Source organism: Tigriopus californicus, chromosome 9 (genome assembly GCF_007210705.1).
Source record: "Tigriopus californicus strain San Diego chromosome 9, Tcal_SD_v2.1, whole genome shotgun sequence".
NCBI classification, from domain to species: Eukaryota; Metazoa; Arthropoda; class Copepoda; order Harpacticoida; family Harpacticidae; genus Tigriopus; species Tigriopus californicus.
This window is the reverse complement of record NC_081448.1, coordinates 7,482,169-7,504,154: the sequence shown is the minus strand read 5'-3', so window position 1 is coordinate 7,504,154 and position 21,986 is coordinate 7,482,169. Positions and strand designations below refer to the sequence as shown.

The 21,986-nt window shown below is 44.1% G+C and overlaps 2 protein-coding genes across 2 annotated transcripts in view; both read right to left on the bottom strand.

The window, feature by feature from the left end:
• Positions 1 to 6,758, bottom strand: part of LOC131886765 (L-gulonolactone oxidase-like) — a 19,159-nt gene extending 12,401 nt beyond the window's left edge. The window contains exons 1-4 of the mRNA XM_059235163.1: positions 6,736 to 6,758; positions 5,884 to 5,961; positions 5,085 to 5,224; positions 2,003 to 2,124 (exon numbers count right to left, since the gene is read on the bottom strand). Coding sequence (XP_059091146.1) covers positions 2,003 to 2,124; positions 5,085 to 5,224; positions 5,884 to 5,949 — 328 coding nt within the window. The 5' untranslated portion in view covers positions 5,950 to 5,961; positions 6,736 to 6,758. The remainder of the gene's footprint in view (positions 1 to 2,002; positions 2,125 to 5,084; positions 5,225 to 5,883; positions 5,962 to 6,735) is intronic.
• Positions 6,759 to 19,738: 12,980 nt separating this feature from the next.
• On the bottom strand, positions 19,739 to 20,641 carry LOC131886683 (uncharacterized protein K02A2.6-like). Its single transcript, XM_059235083.1, has one exon. It carries the CDS (start codon positions 20,639 to 20,641, stop codon positions 19,739 to 19,741), a length of 903 nt encoding a protein of 300 aa, XP_059091066.1.
• Positions 20,642 to 21,986: the final 1,345 nt, after the last annotated feature.

Below are 21,986 nucleotides of genomic sequence, written 5' to 3'. Positions count from 1 at the left end.
ATGTGCATGGCTTTGCTCATCCAGGTGTCAAGGCCTCGGTGAAACTAGTCCAGGACTCATTTTCCTGGCCAAATCTTGCTTCCAATGTCTCTGATTGGGTTAAGAAGTGCATTGATTGCCAGGCTTCTATAATTCAAACTTACAACCGTCCCTCGTTGACTCCATTTCCCACATCTGAAGCTCGGTTTATGGACATTCATGTTGATCTTGTCGGCCCGTTGCCACCCTCAGATGGCATGATATATATTTTGACAATGATCGATAGATTCACCCTGTGGCCTGAAGCCACGCCTATACCAGACGCCACTGCTGCAACTTGTGCTAAAGCCTTCTTTTCTACTTGGATTGCTCGCTTTGGGTGTCCTGCTACTATTGTAAGCGACCGTGGTCGACAGTTTGTCGGCACCTTGTGGCACTCCTTGGGTACATTTCTTGGCACAACTACGAAATCCACCACAGCCTATCACCCATGCTCGAATGGGATTGTTGAACGCTTTCACCGTCACATGAAATCCGCCCTGAAAGCTCGTTTGAACGGTGACATTAAGTGGAGCCAACACCTCTCCTCCATTTTACTTGGAATACGCTCGGCTGTGAAAGAAGATATAGGCTATAGTGCTTCCGATATGGTTTATGGGGCTCCCATTCGTCTCCCTGGAGCCTTCTTCTCCTCCAAGTGTAACGATGCCCAACCCGGTACATTTGTGTCTGAATTACGCCAAGCCATTTCCAGTAGATCTTTTGTCCCTTCATCATGGCACTCTCAAACTTCGTCGAAACCTGATCGCCTCATGAAGGGTATGGATTCATGTACACATGTGTGGGAAGTGGTTTCTTCTGTCAAAAAACCTCTTGATCGGCCCTACCGTGGACCCTTCCGAGTCTTACAACGGAAAAAGAAATTTTTCATTGTAGATCGCTCAGGAAAAGTCGATTCCGTTTCCATTGAAAGTCTGAAGCCCGCTTTTGGCATTTCTGATACAATCGGTGAAACTACTACGCCAATCACAACACGTTCTGGTCGTGCGATCAACAAACCTAAGTTTTTCCAAGCATAATTTTGTCAATTCCGCTTTTAACGGTTCCTACTTCCTCATATTGCTTCTTTTATCTTATTTTTTTCCCGTGTTTTATCTTGAACGGGGGGTAATGTGGTAACCCTGGTCATCTACGTGAATAAACGTCAGTCTATAGTAGAACCCAGAGCGAGACACTTCACATACTATCTTATTCTGATCTCATTAAATCTTCAAACGGAAAGTAAAAAAAAATAAATTCTTTTTCGAAGATGGGTATTGCAATAGATTTTTAGACACTAGATATTGGACGACCGACCACTCGGTTGGCTAAACAGTACAATAAACCGGTTTGTGATCAATTCTCAGGAGACCATCCAGTGTACTGTTTTACCAACCGAGTGGTCGGTCGTCCGAGATCCAGTGTCTAGAAGTCTATGGTATTGCTCATACGACATTAAAGATTTGTCAGTTGTAACGAGACTCATTTACACGGTGAAAACAAGGCAAGCTTAGAAATGAAATGAGAAAATACTATTTTTTATTGCCACGGAAAAAATGATTTTATGGCCAAAATTCGACGCTGCGCCCGAAGGGCGTCAAGAATATCGTATGCTTTGTCGCTTTTTGGGACCTTTTTCATGTTTTCCAATGTTCAGATTTGACCACGACATACCATACTACCAAGCAAAGTCGCTTAGTATGCCCAGGATGCACATCGGTAGCGGTTCGGTGTGTTTTCAAATCATTGACGAATAACGAAGCAAAAGGAGTGTGAATTCCTAAAAGAGTTCTCGCAGCCATGTAAAGAAAATAACTGCCTTATTCCTGCGCATGCTTCTGGCAGGGAAGTATAGTCGCTGTTTCCTTACTTTTCCATACTAAAAAAAAGGCATAGGGCAAAAATGTGTCAACACGTTCCCAGGAATTCTCTCTTCATTCCACCTCTGACAAGGTTGACTTATATGACACATTTCGGCACTTACCTATGGCTAACGCATCGCCAATTGTCAAATCGGGTACCCGTCCAACCATATCCAGGGATAAAGATACGGTCTCTAGTATTTTGAAAAGAGCAGATAACTTCATGCCGGGCTCCACAGTTACTCTGAAACATTTTTAAAAGAACATCTCATTCACTGATACGGACGTTAAATCATAGGGTTAGTAAATTTATGACTTGAAGCATTTATAAAACCTTTCCAATACATTGTTTACTCTTCCATTACAAAGGATTGAAAAAATATGTTTGAAAATTTTGAGCAGTTTCTTTAAACGTTAGTTACGGGGACCCTGTTTCAGTAACAAATCAAAAGCTTTATTTGTCGTTCTAATATTTTTAACCATGTAATTTAATCAATAAATCTAACATAATTGATATCTTAAACTTTCCGCAAAAGTTTCAATGGCAAGCATAAATTGCTAAAAAAAATCTTTGTAGAAAGTCGGAAAAAATTCAACTAAGCAAAATTAAGCCACATAGTTCGAGTAGAGTTAGACTTGAAAGTGATATTGCAAGTTCCAGTAAGCTCAATTAGATTAATCAGTCAAAGATTGATTTTTTTGCCACACGCATATAGATGTCATGACATTTCATTGACATTTGAGAAAACGCTTAACCAGAAATTCATAACCACCGCCAGGAGTTGAAGTTTGAACTAGCTAGCAGACATTACTTTATTCATTAAGGTATTATTACGAGGGAAATAATGGTACCATTTGTCTGATACATTATTTAATATTTACTGCGTTATTACTGTAATATTTTGGTCATTTTTTTGTCAATAAATCATACATGTTGTTCCAATTTTCAAAGGGGGAGATAAGTCACTCCCCAGTAACTACAGGCCAATTTCTCTCACTTCGAATATTGCGAAGGTGTTTGAGAAGATCATGAAGTTCAAACTTGTTGAATTTCTTGATATACCCACTCCGACACCCGCCTCTTCTCCTCCCCTACGCCCAGCCCCACTGCGCTTCGCACGCACCATCCTCTCTCGCCCCCCGCGTTCACCCAACCATCCGCCACTCTCGCACCACCACTCAGAGCAGGTTATTGAGGACTGGAGAGCATGAATCAGTCGATGTAGTTTATCTCGACTTTGCACAGGCCTTTGACAAGGTAGATCATGGCCTTTTAGTTAACAGGCTCCATGACATTGGATCCAAGGCAAGGTTCTCAATTGGCTAAGAAGTTTCATTTGTGGTAGGAAACAATTAGTTAAGGTTGACCTCTAGTGACATACATGATGTCAAGTCGGGTGTCCCTCAGGGCTCAATTTTGGGTCCTCTCCTTTTCATCATCTTCATTGCTCCGCTTCAGAAGCTTGGTAGTAGTAAAGTCAGTATCTCTTCTTATGCTGATGATACAAAATTGGTAGTTGTTAGAATGGTCAGGATTCTGGTTGTTGGCAAAGGCTCTCAGACCAAATTTATTCCTGGGTTGCTGCGAGTAACATGGCCTGAATGGAATGAAATTCCGTTCAATGACCTTTGGGTCGACGCCATTAGACACTCCACTATTAGATGATGAAGGTAAGGACATTGAGCAGGTCTCATCCATGAAGGATTGTGTAGTCTCCCAAGATAATGGAAAGTTCGATGAGCATATCCAGTTGAAAGTTGGTAAGGCTTTTCAAACATGTGGTTGGATATATCGCACGTTTAAGTCCAGAGAAGTAGTGTCACGATGCTAACTCTGTACAAGTCGATTGTTCAGCGCATCTTGAATATGCCTTTCCAATTTGGGCCTCAATTAGTTCAGCAGGTTTGCAAAAGCTCGAGCAGGTCCAAAGATGTTTTACTAGGAACATTGAAGATATGAGAGAGCTCTCGTATTGGGAGAACGGTTGGGATTGTACGGTACTCAGAGAAGGTACGAAAGGTATCTGATATTGAACGTTTTCAAATGCATTCAGCGAGCTTTGTCCCAACCCAGGATTTAGGGTCAATTGTAGTGACCGTAGAGGCTTAATGTGCGTTTTGAGAGCACCTTCAAGCCCTCGAGAATCCAGGCTAGTTAAAACAATGAAGTCAACTCTCTTCTTTCTCGGGCTCCTTCATTGTTCAATTTGCTGCCCTCAATATTCGTAGGGTTTATGTAGGGGTTGATCCAGTAGCAGATTTAAGTCAGACTTGGACAAGTTTTTGACTAAAATTCCGGATCAACCTTATATTCAAGGATTAGCCAGATCAGCCAACTCCAATTCGTTGGTCGATCAAATAATATATATAAATAAAAGTCAAGTATAATAAATAATCTTCTTGTCTTGAACTGCTGGGATTCCAATTCCGGTAGCGGTAAGGAAGTCCGCACAAAAAAAAAAAAAAAAAATACTGGCGATTAAAATGAAAGGTAAATGGAACAAGGAATGAAAGATGATTGGCTACAATCATTTTATCAATTTGACCTATATATTTCGGCCGAAAGTGCCCCTGTTTGGCATATTTAAGTTCTTACGATGGATACTTATAAGTAAAGGCAATTTAGAGACAAATGTTACCTCCAATTGGGAGAAATAAGAAATGGCTAGAAAGTCGTTTTGTTTTAAATATCGTCAAATGAAATCCTTATCAAGCTTGGAAACATCAATTTCCGTTACCAGCAACGTACTTGTTTGTTACTTCACGGACTTCTAGAAATATGGACTGCGAACGAGCTTGCCGGCAAATCGCCCTGCTCTTGGTCATAACCACTCTGAGCCACTTTTCGAATTAAAGTAATAAAATAAGAAACGTAGATCCCTTCAATTAACGGTAAGTCAATTTTATATCATTTACATGCAAAGTCGATCGTTTCAAAGTTATGTTGTCAAAAGCTTATGTAGCTGACCAAGAGCAGGCCGAAAATTCAAATTTTATGTAGTGTTTACTACATAACTTTGAACATGTCTCCTGAGTTCCCTAAGAATAGATTTGGGCTCAAACTTGGCTGAGTTCATCTATTTAACAAGATTTTGTGGTCTTATGAAATGCTTATTTGGAATAAGATGAGCGCTTTAGGAGATAGGATATTTTTGCTTTCGTTTGCAGTCCATATCTCTGGAAGTAGGTGGTTATTTTCTTTACCTCTTTTCCTGAATGTCTAGCCCCAGGAGCTTGTCCATGCGGCCTAAGTTCACCACTATATCATCTTTCAAGGGGCGAAATGGAAATGATCCACAAGACACACGAATCGAAGATCCATTCTCCCTGACTTGTTTTAGAATCTAAACACAAGTAGAATGAAAAAAACAGCCATATTTCAATCATAAAACTAATTTAGGTCGTTGACCGTCCTTGCCGAGGACTTTCAGGGGTCATCTATCTCCAAATTGGAAAACCATATAAGGCTATTGTTCTCCCACACAGGGTCCGCCAAAACTTACGGACAATCAATTACAAACAGGAATTGAGAGGAAAGGTGTACAGATCATTTCAGCATGAGGGTCGCCTTCAGCTCTCATAATGAAAGTCAAGGCTCCAACTAAAAAAAAACCATTGCTTCGTCAATCCTGAACGGGTCTGGTGGTATGAGCTGAAAGCTGTATCTAAACTCCCATTCCTCAGCCTGGAAACTACTCTTATTAGAGTTTGGATGAGTTTGATCCTGCAATGAAATGTACTGCTTGAACATCAGTTCTTCCGAGACTTTGGATTGAAATTCAGAACAAAGGAGATCATTGCTCAACTTTTTTTCAGTTAAAGCCTTGACTTTCATTATGAGAGCTGAAGACGACCCTCATGCTGAAATGATCTGTACACCTTTCCTCTCAATTCCTGTTTGTAATTGATTGTCCGTAAGTTTTGGCGGACCCTGTGTGGGAGAACAATAACCTTATATGGTTTTCCAACTTTGGAGATAGATGACCCACCTTCTCCACCTTACCTCACATAAATCTTCCACGCAACTTGGGTGAAGCTCATTCAAAGGTGGATTCAAGATCCAATTCATTTTCAGACAAAACTGCAACAAGAAGTGAATCAAAATGGCTGAATAAATAATAGGCTTTTGTACTGAAGCATGACATTTTTCATGGTAAAACTAACTACAACAAAGGATCACACCTTAAAAAATCTTTTTTGGGAAAATATCATGAATCATTTTTGCAACCTCTGCTGTTAACATCTAACACCAGCGAGCAATTTCTCAGGTTCATTTGAAACTAACTTTGGGATCAGTCATAAAAAATAGAGGAAGCACTAATAGGGCATGTCAAGTGAAGGAAATTCAGAGAAAGATGTGGTCCGGCATCCTGATTTTGGGCATTTTGGAGAAGGAGAACTAAGACAAATAGCACCGTCGACTCGCACCATCCGCCCATTGAACTTTCAATAATCGAGTGCTTTTGATTTAGTTGTGTTACAAAACCCAACAAAATGAACATGTTTGGTATAATTCGGTGAACGCACTTTCAAATTGGCTCAATACCACAAAGCTATTTGCCTAGACAAGGAGTTAAAATGAAACAAATGTCAAAATTCAATACATTCAGTGTGGTTTGGTTGGGTCTTTGATTTTACTCCATAGAATAACGTCAGTTGTTCCTAAACGCATTCACTTGACTACCCCTATGGATCTCAGATAAGCAAAATGTAGAGAAAGCGCTATTGGATTTCTGATATTCAGAATCTTCACCCACGCTTGCTTTCATTCGTCAATAAAATAAGTTGCTTATTTATTTCCCTGAAGTACTGCACTTCAGCAAGTCTTAGGACTAGCTTACAACGTAGAAATTACCACATATACAATACACAAGAGGGATTTTTTCGACAAATCGGTAACATCGGTGCATGTTCCTGATCTTACAAAAAACACAAGGAGTATCAAAATGATCAATTAGATTCAATCATACCCCAATCAAGTCAATTCTCTTTTGGATCAAATCGTATTTCAAAGCAGGGTTGACAACAAATACTATGAGAACATGTCGATTCTACGTTCTGAGGTCAAGAGGCCACGAGAGGTTTGATATGATTATTCAATCATGTGGGAAAAAGGAAAACGGCTTTATAAAAGCTTCCGTTAGTCTAAAAATATGTCCTTTATAATGATGACTTCAATTGTGCTATCCAGGATTGCAAAACAATAATTTCTGCCTTATTATGATAATAGTACTTGTGAAAAACCCTAAAAGTATAGTTTTATAAAAGTACACTTTGAATAGCTCAACATTTTATTTTGACTGTTTAGTGATTCAAAGCCAAAGGGAGCCTAACCTGAACATATTTGTTAAGCTGAATTAGAGCAACCCACGTGATCTAAAAGGTGTCCGATTTGGCATGTTAGTTTGAATTATAGCAGCCCTGTGACTTAAAAGAAAGAGATATCAACATACCACCCTTTTAGTGTCACCAGAATTTGAAAGCCGAAAAGCAAAATTGTAGCCTTACCGCAGACTTAATTCCGACGATTCGGGTTCATTTACTGATACTTGATGAAAAACAGACCAACCAAAAGGTTGAGCCTTAAGGTTATGTTTAAGTTCAACGTTATTTTCATCACATCCGAATTTCTGAAAAGTCTGATAATCCGACATGAGTGTCAATCCGAGAAGTACATGGGTTATTTCGTATCAAGCTTTCAATCTGTGGTTCAACAAAGGTAACTGCCTATTATCATGAAACTTGGATCGAATATTTGACAAATGAAAACCGCAAAATTGCATCAAACTGCTCAAATTGCTCAACTAGTGGTCAATTAGTAATTGCCAAGAAAAGAAAAATTGCTGACAAAATTTTGGGAGTTGACTTTGAGAGGCAAGATTAATCTATCTTATTCCAAAGCACTTGAGTCGTGATTTATTGAACTATCATTATGTTGTCTTCCTCGTTGCCATCACTTCCACCCAAACCAACCCAGAGGCCGGCTTCATCGTCCTGGTGACAAAGCGGGCACCCTCAAGAATGGCGTCAGACCTCTGAGCTTGGCAAGGTATCTGTCATTCTGGTTATTCCTCAATTACTGAACAGTGAACGGTTTCTCGTCACTGAAAGCATGTTTGGGGCCATGCCAGATTCAAGCTTTTTAAGGATCAGTTTGGATTGAAGCAATTTTTTTTTTTATCAAAAACGGTGAATGGAAGGAGCTGTCGCCGTTGAATTAGACGTTTCCAAGTTGGCGTCATCAATTTCCAAAGCTATCACCAGCTATCATTCAACTAGGTGATTTCTAGAAAAGCGGCTAATTTGAAATTACAAATTTGGCATCATTTCGAACGAATTTGGCATTCAATTCCATTCTGTGTGATCAAAGAATGGTTAGGCTAAATTATGCTTAAATTAGTGAAAGCTGAGGGTTCAATGGACTATCCAGGGCTCAGTGGGCCATCCGGGGTTCAATGGGCCATCCGGGGTTCAATGGGCCATCCAGGGTTCAATGGGCCATCCGGGGTTCAATGGGCCATCCGGGGTTTAATGGGCCATCCGGGGTTCAATCGGCCATCCGGAGTTCAATGGGCTAATCATTTCCTAGGATCACTGTGCATGTTACATTTGGAGAGCCACATCTCAATGTCCCTAACAACGATAGTGAAGAGAAGTGGAGAGAGCAGTGATCCCTGTTCCATCCACCAGCTAGGGGTGAAAGGCCCTGACTTATTGAATTCCCGTGGTGAACGGAAAAATAGAACTCCTGACCCAAGCACTAGGTAAAAATACCTTGATAGCTCTCAAAGATGGAGAACACATAGAACATGGGCTTCAATATCTTAGACCTATCTAAAGGCCTCCGGTTATAACTCTAATCAGGGCATACAATAAATAGTTCGAGCTTCCTTTATCAGGGCCTCAAACCGTCATCAATTGACTAAGGATACAGCATAAACCTGGGCTAATCTTCAAGGCTAACTACCCTGCAAAATGTGGTCACTATCCTAGTCTAAATGCGTCTATCACAGTCGACTCTACTCTAGAGTCTAACTACTGATTTCTGCTACAAGAGTGATGAACTTTAGATACAGTTGAATACAAATCACTTGCTACCTCTACTCCCTACGATGCCAGCACGATCTCGGTCGTCTTGTAAATCTAGGCTACTCTTCAAGGCAAACTGTACAGTTCAATCTACTTTATTCATCACAAACATGAAAATGACACTCTACCAATCAGCTGTCTTGCTCGGGCAATGAAAGAGGGGGTAATTGCTTGGCCATGGAAGAAGGAAAACATGCATGGTCCGATCCTACTTTTGATGAGGGTGATCCTTGCGTCCATCAGAGATCCACGGCGATGACGTCGGTTCGATGGGATTGCAGGTCCAGAATCGAATTGACGGAGTATAACTCAGAAGTTGGACCTGTACTCAGCTCCAGTGACTTTTCGTCTCGTCTATGCTGGCTCACTGATGTATGCTATGCACTTCCCCAGGTCCTCTTGACTCTGCACGGCCTCCTGGGTCCCGACTCCAATCGTTGACTTTCACTGTCCTTATTCAAAATGGATAGACTCAACCTCCAGTACTCTATCAAAATGTTCTCGATTCAACTACCAGCAAGAGCTTCAAGATGAGAGTTGTTTTCACTTTCAATGTTCAATGGTGATTTCTCGGAGAGTTTCAAAACAGACTTCTCTCCTCGAGAACCAAAATGTGTCTGTTCTCCTCGAGCACGAGAATGTGATTGTGGTTTTGGTTAAATTTCCCGTACCACGTTGGTTTCCGCCTCTTCCTCATGGAGGTTAAACGGGTTGTCCCAGGGCCCTTGGTGGACGGTGACGGCTTCTTCTGTAAACTGTTGCACCTGAACGACATCTAACCGCAACAGGGATTTTCACATACCAATGTCCAGGGTTGACCTCCTTTCGTCAGGCCAGTCACATTGGCCATCAAGGGGTTTCTCGGATTGCCGACAATGGATTACGTCTGCCTCTTCTTTAAGATGTGGCATGTGGGTCACATCGGACCATCACTGGGTCTGAACGGCAAAGGGTTAACATTGGGACGGAACTAGGTCTCAACGGGACATTCAGGAAGGATTGGTCGTCATTTGCCGTCAGGGGGCCGAAATTTTGATAACATCGATCCTTGAGGATGAGATTGCTTATTCAGATTCTCTTCCCCCTCTCAAAATAATCACGGGAATATCGCTTTTGGTGACCGAGGATTTTCGCGATTACGTCCGATCAATTTCTGAGAATCGATTCCTCGAGAGTGTCTTTAAATCTCAAAGCTTTCCGAGACTTATGATGGATACACCGTCTCTGCGAGCATTTGGTTGGCATTTGGTCGACATCTGACCGCCAAACGGACTACACGATGGGCAATCCAACGACTTCCATGGCTTCACATGATGTTAATATACACTTCTTACAGACATTTTAATAATCCCAGTTCCGGGAGCAATCATTCATCCTGTACATCATTTATCCATATCATATTAGGATGATGTACTCGATTGTGGACGGAACAATCCCTGAGAACTCCCCACCCCAGAATAGACTTTTGCCACTGATGTATCTTAGAAATATATGGATTTTTTTGGATGTATGTACTGATTCAGACATGAGTGGCATTGAGAGCACCTAGTACATGGGGTTCAATTTCTTAGACCCATCTTAAGGCCTCCGTTATAACCCTGCACGGAACATACTCCTCCCCTTGGCCTTATGCAAGAAGCCAACACAAACTTGGTTACAGTGGGAAAAATGGGACAATGTGCAAATGAAAAAGGAGCGATTAGCGACAGCTGAAAGGTAATTCATATAACACATGCACTGTCTCCAGCATAATATTTCTGAAAAAAATGAGTGATCAGAGGGTTGGGTCGAGAGAAAAATAAAAATTAAGAAAGCAAGAGCAGTTTCTTAAAATACCCGGCTGATTCCTTAATCTGTGCGGTGTCTCGTACTTCACTTTTGCTACTATTTCTTCAATCAGATATCTTAAGGCCTTGCAATGTAGACCTGGAAAAACTTGCCTAAAATCATCTAAACTCTCTACTTTCTTTGTCACTCTCTCTGGAACGACAAGATTATTTTCCTTGCTGGACTTTTTAGATGGGCAGGGTTGACTTTCATTTTCAGGCTCAGGACAGCCAACATTCACACATGGATTCTCAGTCTTCGATTTTTGGATGCACTGACGGCGTTGCTCGTGGTCTCCATGACCTTTCTTTTTTTTCTCCTCCCATTGGGGTTTGCAGATGTCTTAGGCCCAAAGTGGAGCAAGACATCGTGAAATCTTTGACATTTCTGGTATGGAGGGGCCTTGCACTTTCCAAAATCATGCTTGACCAGACACTTAAAGATTAGGCGATTTAAGCGAGTTAACTGCACCTGACGGACGTAGGGTAGAGGGACACCGTTTGGCACTCTTTTATATCCCTATGTGATGGCTCATCACAAAATAGGCATTTGTTGTGGCTCGACGTGCATACATCATATAAGACACGCTGATATTCTTCCTCTCGTGGCAAGTGTGTCCATGAATTCCTTCTAAGGGAGGAATCCACAACTTGAGTCGGTGGTCTCATCAATGTTTGTCTCGATGTAGTGCTGTGATAGCGATACGTGTGATTTTGTCTCATTTCCCCAATAAACACTGTCGTTGGGCTTGGCATGTCAGCAGTTTCGAATCGAGCCCCTCTCAAGCCAGATTGAGCGCCAACTTGTTGGCCTTACATGCTTCCCACGCTCTTTGTCTTGTACAATGATTGTTCAACTCTTCTTTCCATTCTCATTTCTGCAACCTCCTTTGACAATTGAGACACGGTCCCCATCACAGAGGACATTATTGACGAGAACTCAATTAACGGTGAACCACCTTCAGTTGACTTCGTCATTCTGGGGATGGACACTGCTATGTTTCCGTCAGCTGCCTATATTTCTTTCTCTGAAATTCCTCACTTACACTCATGCGTCTATTTGAAATCTTGAGCACAGTTCTTTCGACTTATGGAAGTTTTGAATTGATCCCAGCAATTCAAAACTTGTGTTAAATGTGGGCGAGCTCTTCAGCAATCAGCCCCAACACGAACGTGAGTCATGAATCCCGAACAAATGAGTAATACTTCTTTTCAAAGGGGTAATTAAGCAGCAATCTGACCCTGACACAAAAAGGGCACCAAAAAAAGGACTACTTAAATCTTTGGCGCAAGCCTTCCATTGGCTTTCACAGAATGTGCAACTCAAGGCACAAAATCACTCTTGGGAACCTGAAATGAATTCCCAGTAGGGGTGCACTCAGGGCACAGAGCTTCAGCTTTAGGACTAAAGACTAGAAATAATCGCACCCCAACAAGAAGTTCTATGCGCTTCTTTAGCACGAACCATTTACTGCCTTTTTAAAATGAATTGGGAACACAAAACACAAAAATGACCGGGTCGTGGATTAAAACCTCGGCACCAAAAGAATTGTAATGATTCTTGGCGTGAGACGTCAATTGGCTTTCAAAATCAATTGGTTAAAACAGAACCCAACAAATACGACCGGTTCGCTAATCAGTAATTATTCACGGGATTGAAAGCCTTTGGTCGCAGCATCAAAAAGAAGTACGATGCTTCTTTGGCGCAAGCCGGTTTCAGCTTTCAAAACACTGGGAAATAATACAACCCAACTTTAATGTAAGACCGGGTTGCAGTTAAATAATCAATACCGGGAAGTTCTTTCTCGGGTCGCGGCACAAAAGGAAGTGTTATGTTCCGTCCACCAGCCAGGGGTGAAAGGTCCTGCCTGACTTACTGAATTCCGTGGTGAACAGAAGCATGGAACTCTTGACCCAAGCACTACATAAAACTAGAACCTTAGATACAATTGAATACAAATCACTTGCTACCTCTATTCCCTACGATGTCAGAGCGATCTCGGGCGTCTGGGAAATCTAGGCTACTCTTCACGGCAAACTGTACAGTTCAATCTACTTTATTCATCACAAACACACCGCCTATCAGCTGTCTTGCTCCGGTAAGAAAAGTGGGGTAATCGTTGGGCCAATAAAAAGGGGATATTCACACATGAAACAATGGCTTAATGATTACTGATCGATGTGTGGCGAGATGGTCCAACGGAGATCGACGTGGTTGAAGGTCCACTAACAGAGTGACGAAGTGTTATTCTCAGACTCGGCATTTCACAGGTCCTCTTGCTGTTCTGCTCTTCCTGGGTTTCCTACTCCCATACAATGACGATCTCTGTCCTTCGAAACAGTGCCCACTTCTTGGCGCCACAAGAATGGAAAAGTCCCAGCACTTAGCAATGGGAGGTTGCTCCTCCTTGGAGAAGTTAAAAAACTGACTTCCCTCCTCGAGTTCCAAATTGAGACTTGTCTCCTCGAGATCCAAAATGTGACTCCCGTCCTCGTTGAAGGGTGATGCGTGACTGTGTTTTTGGTTAAATTTCCCGTACCACTTTGACTTCCGCCTCTTCCTTATTGAGGCTCAGTGAGTTGTCACAGTAGCCCATGGTTGAATGTGTCAGCTTTCCTGTAAATCATGGGACTGTGAAAACATCTGTTCCTCACTTGCCCGAACGTCAAAGTGTTCATTAATTTCATAGTTGTCCACGAAGAGTTCGGTCATAGTTCGTGGTCAAGGGCCGGCATTTTGGTGTCAACAATTATTGGGGACGGAATTTTTTATCCAGATTATCTTATTTTCTCATAATATCCACAGGAATATTGTCTAGGATTTGCGAGATTACGTCGGACCGATTTCTGGGACTCAGTTCCTTGGGAGTGTCCCCAAACTTCACAACTTTCCAAGAACTGGTCCATCAGCACTGGAGGGCTGGAGAAGCTACTTATGATGGATTATGACGTCTCTATTAGCATTGGGTTGGCACTTTGTCGACATCTGACCGCCAAACACGTTGCACGTTGGGATATCCATCAATTACAAGACCTTGACCTTGATATACATTTTCTCCAGACCTTTTGATAAACACCGTTCCGTGGACTATCGTTCATCCTGTACATCATTTATCCATATCATATCAGGATGATGTACTCGATTGTACACTATCCTCTTTCGAAATCTTAAATCTTGTGCTTGGGCAAGTCGTTTTCTTCTTTATCTATTTGAAGGTATTGGCAATTATTTTATATATTGGCGAGATCCCACGGAAACAATACGTGACCGACCATTGGGGCGAAGAGATTTAATGATTCCATGACGATCCCATAACTTGGAGTGAGAATTTTGGATTGGAACGTGATCTCCCACATAAAGAGGAGTTTAATCGTTCCCAAGTGAATTGAAAGGAATCTGATCTTTTCCACATTCCATGAGTCCTTTTTCCAAAGCTTTACTCCGATCTTGGTGGCTCATCAGTTCATAGGTAATATGAGGTGTTGGGATACAACTGCGGGGGAAATCGTCCATCTTCAGGAGGGAAGTTACGTGACTCAAGAAGTGCAGCGTCAAATGCCTCATAATTGAGGCGTCTGTTCTCCCCGTGCTTTTTGACGAGACTCATCATTTTCACGGCAGTCTCCGCGTCGCCATTAGATTGTGGGTGGAATGCAGAGCTGGTGATATGTACAATCTTCTCTTAGTCGCAAAACCAGATGAATTCGGCCGACGCAAACGGGAAGCCACCATCGGTTCGGATTTTAATGGAAATGCCAAATATCACAAAGATTATTCTCACGGATTGACAAAATAAATGGCCAACCAGAAAAGCGATCGACAAACGCAAGGAGGAATTGCCCTCCGCATTCGAATAAATCCGCACTCACACTCTCCAAGGGTTGATTTGGACGCGGATCTGATAAGAGTGACTCCTCGGGAGAGAGGGTAGGTATTTTTGGCATGCTCCACAGTTTTCAACCAATCAGAGTCGAGTGACTTGTTTTAGTAACCATTGTAATATTTTAGACCTAACCTAACCAACCCAAACCATTCCTGTTTTGTGTCAAAAATCGAATCTACCATCGACACTCCTATTTGTAGGTTCCGATATATATATTGTAAATGTTCCGTGTTTCCCGCCTTTTTCGCCTCTCTACCAGTTTCTCGAGAATGCTCACAATTATTCGTAAGGAGCAATAAAAGGTATCAACACGTGTGTTCTGTCCTCCCGATATATCTCTACATCAAAAACTAACAGGTTATGGGTCTTTGTCACCTTCGAGTGCGCAAGTGATTGTTTGAGCTATGTCTGTAGATCAAAGATCGGGGGTTGTGCCTCTCAATGGATCAAACTACCCCACATGGAAGGTCCAGGTGAAGATGTCCTTGATCAAGGACGGACTGTGGGGTATCGTGTCCGGATCCGAGGCTCCTCCCTCGCCAGGAGACGATGAACCGTCAAGGAAGTTTGCCACTCGCCACGATCGGGCGTTGGCGGTGATCGTGTTGTCAGTGGACCCGGGACTGTTGTACCTGTTGGGCGATCCACTTGATCCCAAAGTGGTGTGGGATACCTTGGAAAATCAATTCCAGAAGAAAACGTGGGCTAACAAGCTTCAGTTAAGAAAACGCCTCTTCACCAGTCGCCTTCACGAGGGAGGAAGCTTGCCAGCCCACCTGAAAGGCATGACTGAGTTGTTTCAGGAGTTGGCCATCGTGGGAAGTGCGCTAGAAAAAGAGGATAGGGTCATCTGTCTATTAGCAAGTTTGCCTCCGAGTTTTGAGATCCTCGTCACCGCATTAGAAGCCCACCCCGACGGCCCCTCGTGCGAGATGGTAACGGAGCGACTTCTCAGTGATGAAAGGAAGAGGTCAGAAATAGAGCAGACAAAACAGGCCGCCGAGCGAGGCCTGACGTCATATCAAAAGGGGGGAACCATTGAATGCTTTTGGTGCGGAAAGACTGGTCATGTCAAGAGGAATTGCCGAGTCAAGAATCCGTCCAAGTCCCGAAATGCGATCGAGCATCCACCTAGGAGCAAGGCTTTTCAAGTCAAGACCAAGAATATGGGCGAGAGTGTGGGTCTAACCGCGCACGTGATTGCCAACACTGGGGTTGAGCAAGCCCATACGTGGATTATTGACTCAGGCGCGACCTGTCACATGTGTATGGACGTCAAGATGATGAAGAATGTCGAGACCTTGGACCGGCCTATAAATGTCGTTCTTGGAGATGTTCGAGGAGTTCAAGCAGGCCAACGAGGGCAAGTCCTACTTGCCATGCAAGTTAATGGAAAGTTGATTGATTGCACGTTACACGATTGTCTTTTTGTGCCCGAGTTATCATTCAATCTCCTAAGTGTTTCCAAAGCATCTGAGCGGGGAGCATCATTTAGGTTCAATGGGAAGACGTGTTCAATCCTCAGCCCAAATAGAGGGGTAGTAGCTGTGGCTGAACGAGTCCATGGGCTTTATCGAGTGAATCACCTGTCCTGGCAACCCAAGGCTATGGTGTCGAACGGAGAAGAAACGGACGAAAATTTCCGGACTTGGCATCGCCGGTTGAGTCACTTGGGATCAGGCGGGCTTGAAGAGATGATCCGTGAAAAGTTAGTCGCGGGTATGGATTTAAAGAAAACCAGTTCTAAATATGTGTGCGAACCCTGCGTGCAAGGGAAAATGCATCGCTCTTCATTTCCGAAGCAATCTCTTTCTCGATCCGCGGAAAAACTTGGACTCGTCCACAGTGACGTATGTGGAAAGATGGGCGTGCCGTCGCTTAGTGGAGGGGAGTATTTCCTCACGTTTATTGACGATTGTATGCGGTTCGTTTGGGTGTTCATCCTCAAGAAGAAGAGCGAGGTCTTCAGTGTGTTTATGAAATGGAAAACCCAAGTGGAGAAAGAATCCGGATGTCAACTGAAAGCTCTACGAACTGATAATGGTGGCGAATTCACCTCAGATGTCTTCGAGGAGTACCTTTCCCGGAATGGAATTCGGCATGAGCTTACCATCCCTCATACACCCGAGCAAAACGGCGTGTCAGAGCGAATGAACCGTACTCTGGTCGAGGCCATGCGCACAATGTTGATAAATGCCAAGCTCCCCCTGCGATTCTGGGCCGAAGTCATCAATACGGCCGCTTACTTGCGGAATCAAAGCATCACCAAGGCGTTAGTTGGGAAAACTCCTGCAGAAGCCTGGACGGGCAAGAAGCCGAATGTAACACATCTAAGGCGTGTTGGGTGTCTCGCCCATGCATACGTACCAAAAGAGGAAAGGGGAAAGTTAGATCCCAAATCGAAGCCCCTCACTATGGTTGGATACGGGGAGTGTGTCAAGGGATACAGACTGTATGATGGTGATAGAAAACGCATAGTTTTCAGTAGAGACGTAACGTTTGATGAATCTAAGAACGGATTCGAAAAAGATGACGCAGATCCAGGGCGTCTTGTTGTGTTTGACGCCTCTCTCGACCATGACTGGGATCAAGGAGTGAAAAACGATCAGGGGGTACAAGGGGATGAAACTCAGTGAGTCGAAGAAGAAGAGGAACCCAAAGAACGACCTCGGCGAGTAAGGAAAGAGCCTCAACGTTTTGGCAAATGGGCTTACTTTGCCACAACGGATGACGCAGATCCTACTACATTTCATGAAGCCCTGACTCGAGAGGACTCTGATCAGTGGACGAAGGCAATGACCAACGAGCTTGATTCTCTTCAGGAGAATAACGTTTGGGATCTGGTTCCAAAGCCTACAGACAAAAGAATCATTGGAACAAAATGGGTTTTCAAGGTCAAGCGAGATCCTCAAGGAAATGCCGAACGTTTCAAAGCTAGACTGGTGGCCAAGGGGTTCACTCAGCAATATGGGTTGGACTACGACGAGACCTTTTGCCCAGTTGTGCGGTTTGAAACTATTCGTGCTTTAATTGCCATCTCTGCTGCCAAAGGGCTGATCCTTCATCACATGGATATCACTACCGCATTTTTGAACGGTGAAATTGACGAAGAAATATATGTGCAACAACCCGAAGGATTCGAAGTCAAAGGTAAGGAGAGCTTCGTCTGCAGATTGAAGAAGAGTTTGTACGGTCTCAAACAATCACCCAGGTGCTGGAATTTCATGCTCGATAAAGTCTTGAGTGAACATGGGTTCGTTCAAGCAGATGAAGATCCTTGCTTGTACTACCTGAAAGATGGACACGGTGCTAATCAAATCTATTTTGCTGTTTACGTGGACGATTTGGTCCTCCCTGGAAGAAAGGAGAGTGACTTGGAGGAGATCAAGCAAAAGTTGTCCCAGTGTTTCAAGGCCAAGGACCTTGGTCGTCTGAATCATTTTTTGGGAATCAGTGTGGATCAAGGCATGGGAGGTGATTTGATTTTTATGGGCCAACCGCAATTTGGCCGTAGCCTAATCGCAAGAGCCGGAATGAGCGAGTGCAATCCAGTCGACACTCCCATGGAAACCAACGTGAAGCTCATCAAGGCCAAAGAAGGGGAAGGAGCAGTCAGGCCCAGTGAATATCGGTCCCTCGTTGGTGCGTTGTTGTATCTTGCCATGAAAACCAGACCAAATTTGGCGTTTGCTGTCTCTACTGTGGCAAAGTTCGGATCTCATCCAGTTCAAGCTCATTGGGGTGCTGTGACCCGAATCTTGCGATATCTGAAAGGAACACTCGATACTGGGATTTCGTATTCCCGTACCTACTCGAGTGAGTTGATCGGTTTTTCTGATTCTGATTGGGCTGGAGATTTAGAAGACCGCCGATCCACATCCGGCTACCTATTCATGCTTTCTGGAGGCCCTATATCGTGGAAAAGCCAGAAGCAGAAATCAGTAGCGCTATCTACGGCTGAAGCCGAATATATGGCACTTTCCAGTGCTACTCAGGAAGCTCTATGGTTGAGAAATGTTTTGGAGAACATGGGGGTAGAGATGAAGGACCCCACCACCATTTTTGAAGACAGCCTCCCGTCGATCGGATTAGCCAAAAATCCTCAATACCACGGAAGAGCCAAGCATATCGATATACGGTATCATTTCACCCGACAACAAGTTAAGCTGGGCGCCATTGCGATCAAATATTGTAAGACTGAGGACATGATTGCCGACATCCTTACAAAATCACTCGCCAGACCCAAGCTCCAGAAGTTGAACCTCTTGTGTCGTGTTGGGTCTCCCTTTTTGAATGTTGAGTATCGAGTGAGGGTGTGTGTAAAAAATCAAATCTACCATCGACACTCCTATTTGTAGGTTCCGTGTTTCCCGCCTTTTTCGCCTCTCTACCAGTTTCTCGAGAATGCTCACAATTATTCGTAAGGAGCAATAAAAGGTATCAACACGTGTGTTCTGTCCTCCCGATATATCTCTACATCAAAAACTAACAGCTCGCTGAGAACAGTTGCATTTCGTTTGATGCTGTTCTTATCTCCCAGGAATTTCGAACCAAGGTGTGACATAGTTTGTTGCTCCTTGGTTGCTGTGCACGTGTAGTGTTCGTGGTGTTTGTGTGTGGGTGAATGAATGGGAATTGCCATTCATTCACTTAATTAGGTTTGTTTTTTCACGGCCCTTTGGTAAGACGTAATTCCTTTAAAACCTAATAAGTTTCTTCCTCATTTATGTTTAGCTTTAGCAGTTTCTCTCCGATTTGTAAATTGTAGTATCTCTAGCTCCAAATCGTTATGTGTAGTTCTTTAGTTTGATTGTATTGGTCCTTGACAGTTAGAATTTATTGTTTTTTTGTGTATGTTTTCATTTTTGATCTGGACTCGGCTTGAATGAGGCTTCAGATCTTTGAACAACGGATCCTTTATTACATAGGTCCTAACTCCCAGTCATCTCAATGGTGACTCTCCAAAAGTAAACGACAACAATGACAGGGTCGCACTCATATCTCTGAATAGACATCATAATACCACATGCCCCCAAAAGTGAAGCATGTGAAAGCATTTTTACTTTTCCTTGTATCTGAGCGGCTCTTGCCTCTTCCTCTGGCTCCTTCTTGGCTCCCTCTTGGCACTGGAGTCAGAGTCTTCTTTCTTCTCAATTTTCTTCGCTTCTCCTCCCTTACCCTCATGCTCAGGTGCAATAAAAGGTCTCAGGTATCGCCGGTTTCTCCAATAGAGTCTGCCCATCTCGGTGCAAACGTAGTAGCTGCGACCGCGTTTGTCAATCTCAACAACCTCGCCCAGGAGATCCCACCTCTTTTGAGTAGCGTGCTGCACTCGCACAACGTCTCCAATCTTCAGCTTAGGCAACTCCGATGCCCCCGAGTTGTACCTCTCCTTGGCCTGGCTGCGCAGTTTTGCAGCCTCGAGATTGGCCTTGCGCAACCTCCGTTGATCCACCTTGTTGAAGGTGAACGGATGAGCGGGCAGCGGGGTCCTCATGGCTCTTCCAAACAATCGCATTGCTGGGCTCAGCCCATTGCTCCTTGGGGTGTTACGGAAAGCGATGAGTCCTCTCATGAAGTCGACATTCTTGGTGTTCCCTCCTGCTGCTTTCTTGACGAGGCTTTTCATGCCCTTCACGGCTGCTTCCGGGTAGCTGTTGGCGACGTGATGGTATGTGGAAGACGGGTCATGGTAGATACCCCACTTCTTGCAGATGTCCGCAAACTCAATTCCCTTGAACTGCGGTCCCCCATCCGTGGTCATGCGCACTGGCACTTCCAATATCGCCATCCACCTTGTGATGCCAGACTTGACATCTGCAGTAGACACTCCTCGTCCAAACTGCTTGATCTCGCTCCATCCGTTGTACTTGTCGACAATGACTAGGTACTCACCCTTGCCATATGAGAACAGGTCGCAGGCCACTGCTTCGCCCGGTCTCGTTGGTCTTTCATCCTGCATCAGCGGCTCTCTTGGCTGGCTGTCCTTGAATTTCTCACACTCATTGCAGGCCCTGACTTTGTTCTCCACGTCTTGGTGAATAAATGGCTAGAAGACGCTTTTCCTGGCGCGGCTCAGCGTGCACACTCTGCCCTGGTGGGCCGCGTGCAGCTCCTCCATGACCTCCTTTCTCAACGTTGTGGGCACAACAATCCTAGTGGCCCCATAGAGAATGAGTCCGTTGATGGTGGTCAGCTTGTTGCGCACCTTCCAGTAGTCACGCAGTTCCACGTCCAAGTCTGCCTTGTGCTCTGGGAATCCTTGCACAATTGTCTTCTTCAACTTGATTAACACGGAGTTCCTCTCTGTCTTGCGTCTAATCTTCTCCAACTGAACGTCTTGGACAACCGAGTAGAGGGTGAACTTCTTTGCAAAGTCTTCAACTTCCCCTTCCCCCACAAGATCATCCTCACTTGGGAGTGATACAGGGTAACGCGAGAAAGCATCCACGACCTTCATACTTGTGCCCGGTCTCCAGACCGTGGTCAGCACAAACTCGGACAGCTTTTCCTTAAGTCTGATGATTCTCGATGTCTCTATTTCTTCCAGCTGCTTGTTGTTCAGGATTGACACCAGCGGCTTGTGATCCACAACTAACTCAAATGGAGTTCCTCTCAGGTACAACCTTAGCTTCTTTGTTGCCCAAACCACTGCCAGCAGCTCCACCTCCGTGACTGAGGAACCCGTCTCTGTGCTGGTCATGGCCCTTGATCCAGCGCGCAACAACTTTCAAGTTCTGTTTGGCTCCTCTTGCCACAGAGCATAGCCTAATCCTTGAGTTCTTGCTGCATCTGTCTCGAGTCTCAGCTTTGTACCCTTTCTCCAGTGCATTAGCACTCGTGGGCTCATTAGGTCCTCAATGATCTTTTTGAACGCTTCCTCTTGTGGTCCTTCCCACAGTAACTTGGCTTTGGGCGACGTCAGCGCCCTGATTGGTCCCAACAGTGCTGTGAGGTTGGCGGAAAGTGCCTCGAACTGCTGAACTAGTCCACAAAATGATCTTGCATCTGTGACATTTTTCGGGGTAGGGAATTCCATCAGAGCCTGAACCAAGTCCGGATTTGCAGTGTCCCCCTCTTCTGAGATTCGGTACCCACACCAGGTCACTGACTTCTCCGCCACGCAACACTTTTCCCTGCTCAGCATGATCCCGTTGTCTTCACATCTTTTGACCACTTCCTCCACCCGCTCGAGGTGAGTCTTAAGGTCCACGTTGTAGATGAGGATGTCCTCCACGATTTTCTTGACGTTCTCAATACCTCTTATGTTGTGTTCGTCTCCCGCATTGATCAGCCCCATGGCGTTT

Bases quoted from the DNA above. Each gene is read 5' to 3' on its own strand.
- LOC131886683 (XM_059235083.1), bottom strand. From the start codon at position 20,641: ATGCAGGATGAAAGACCAACGAGACCGGGCGAAGCAGTGGCCTGCGAC.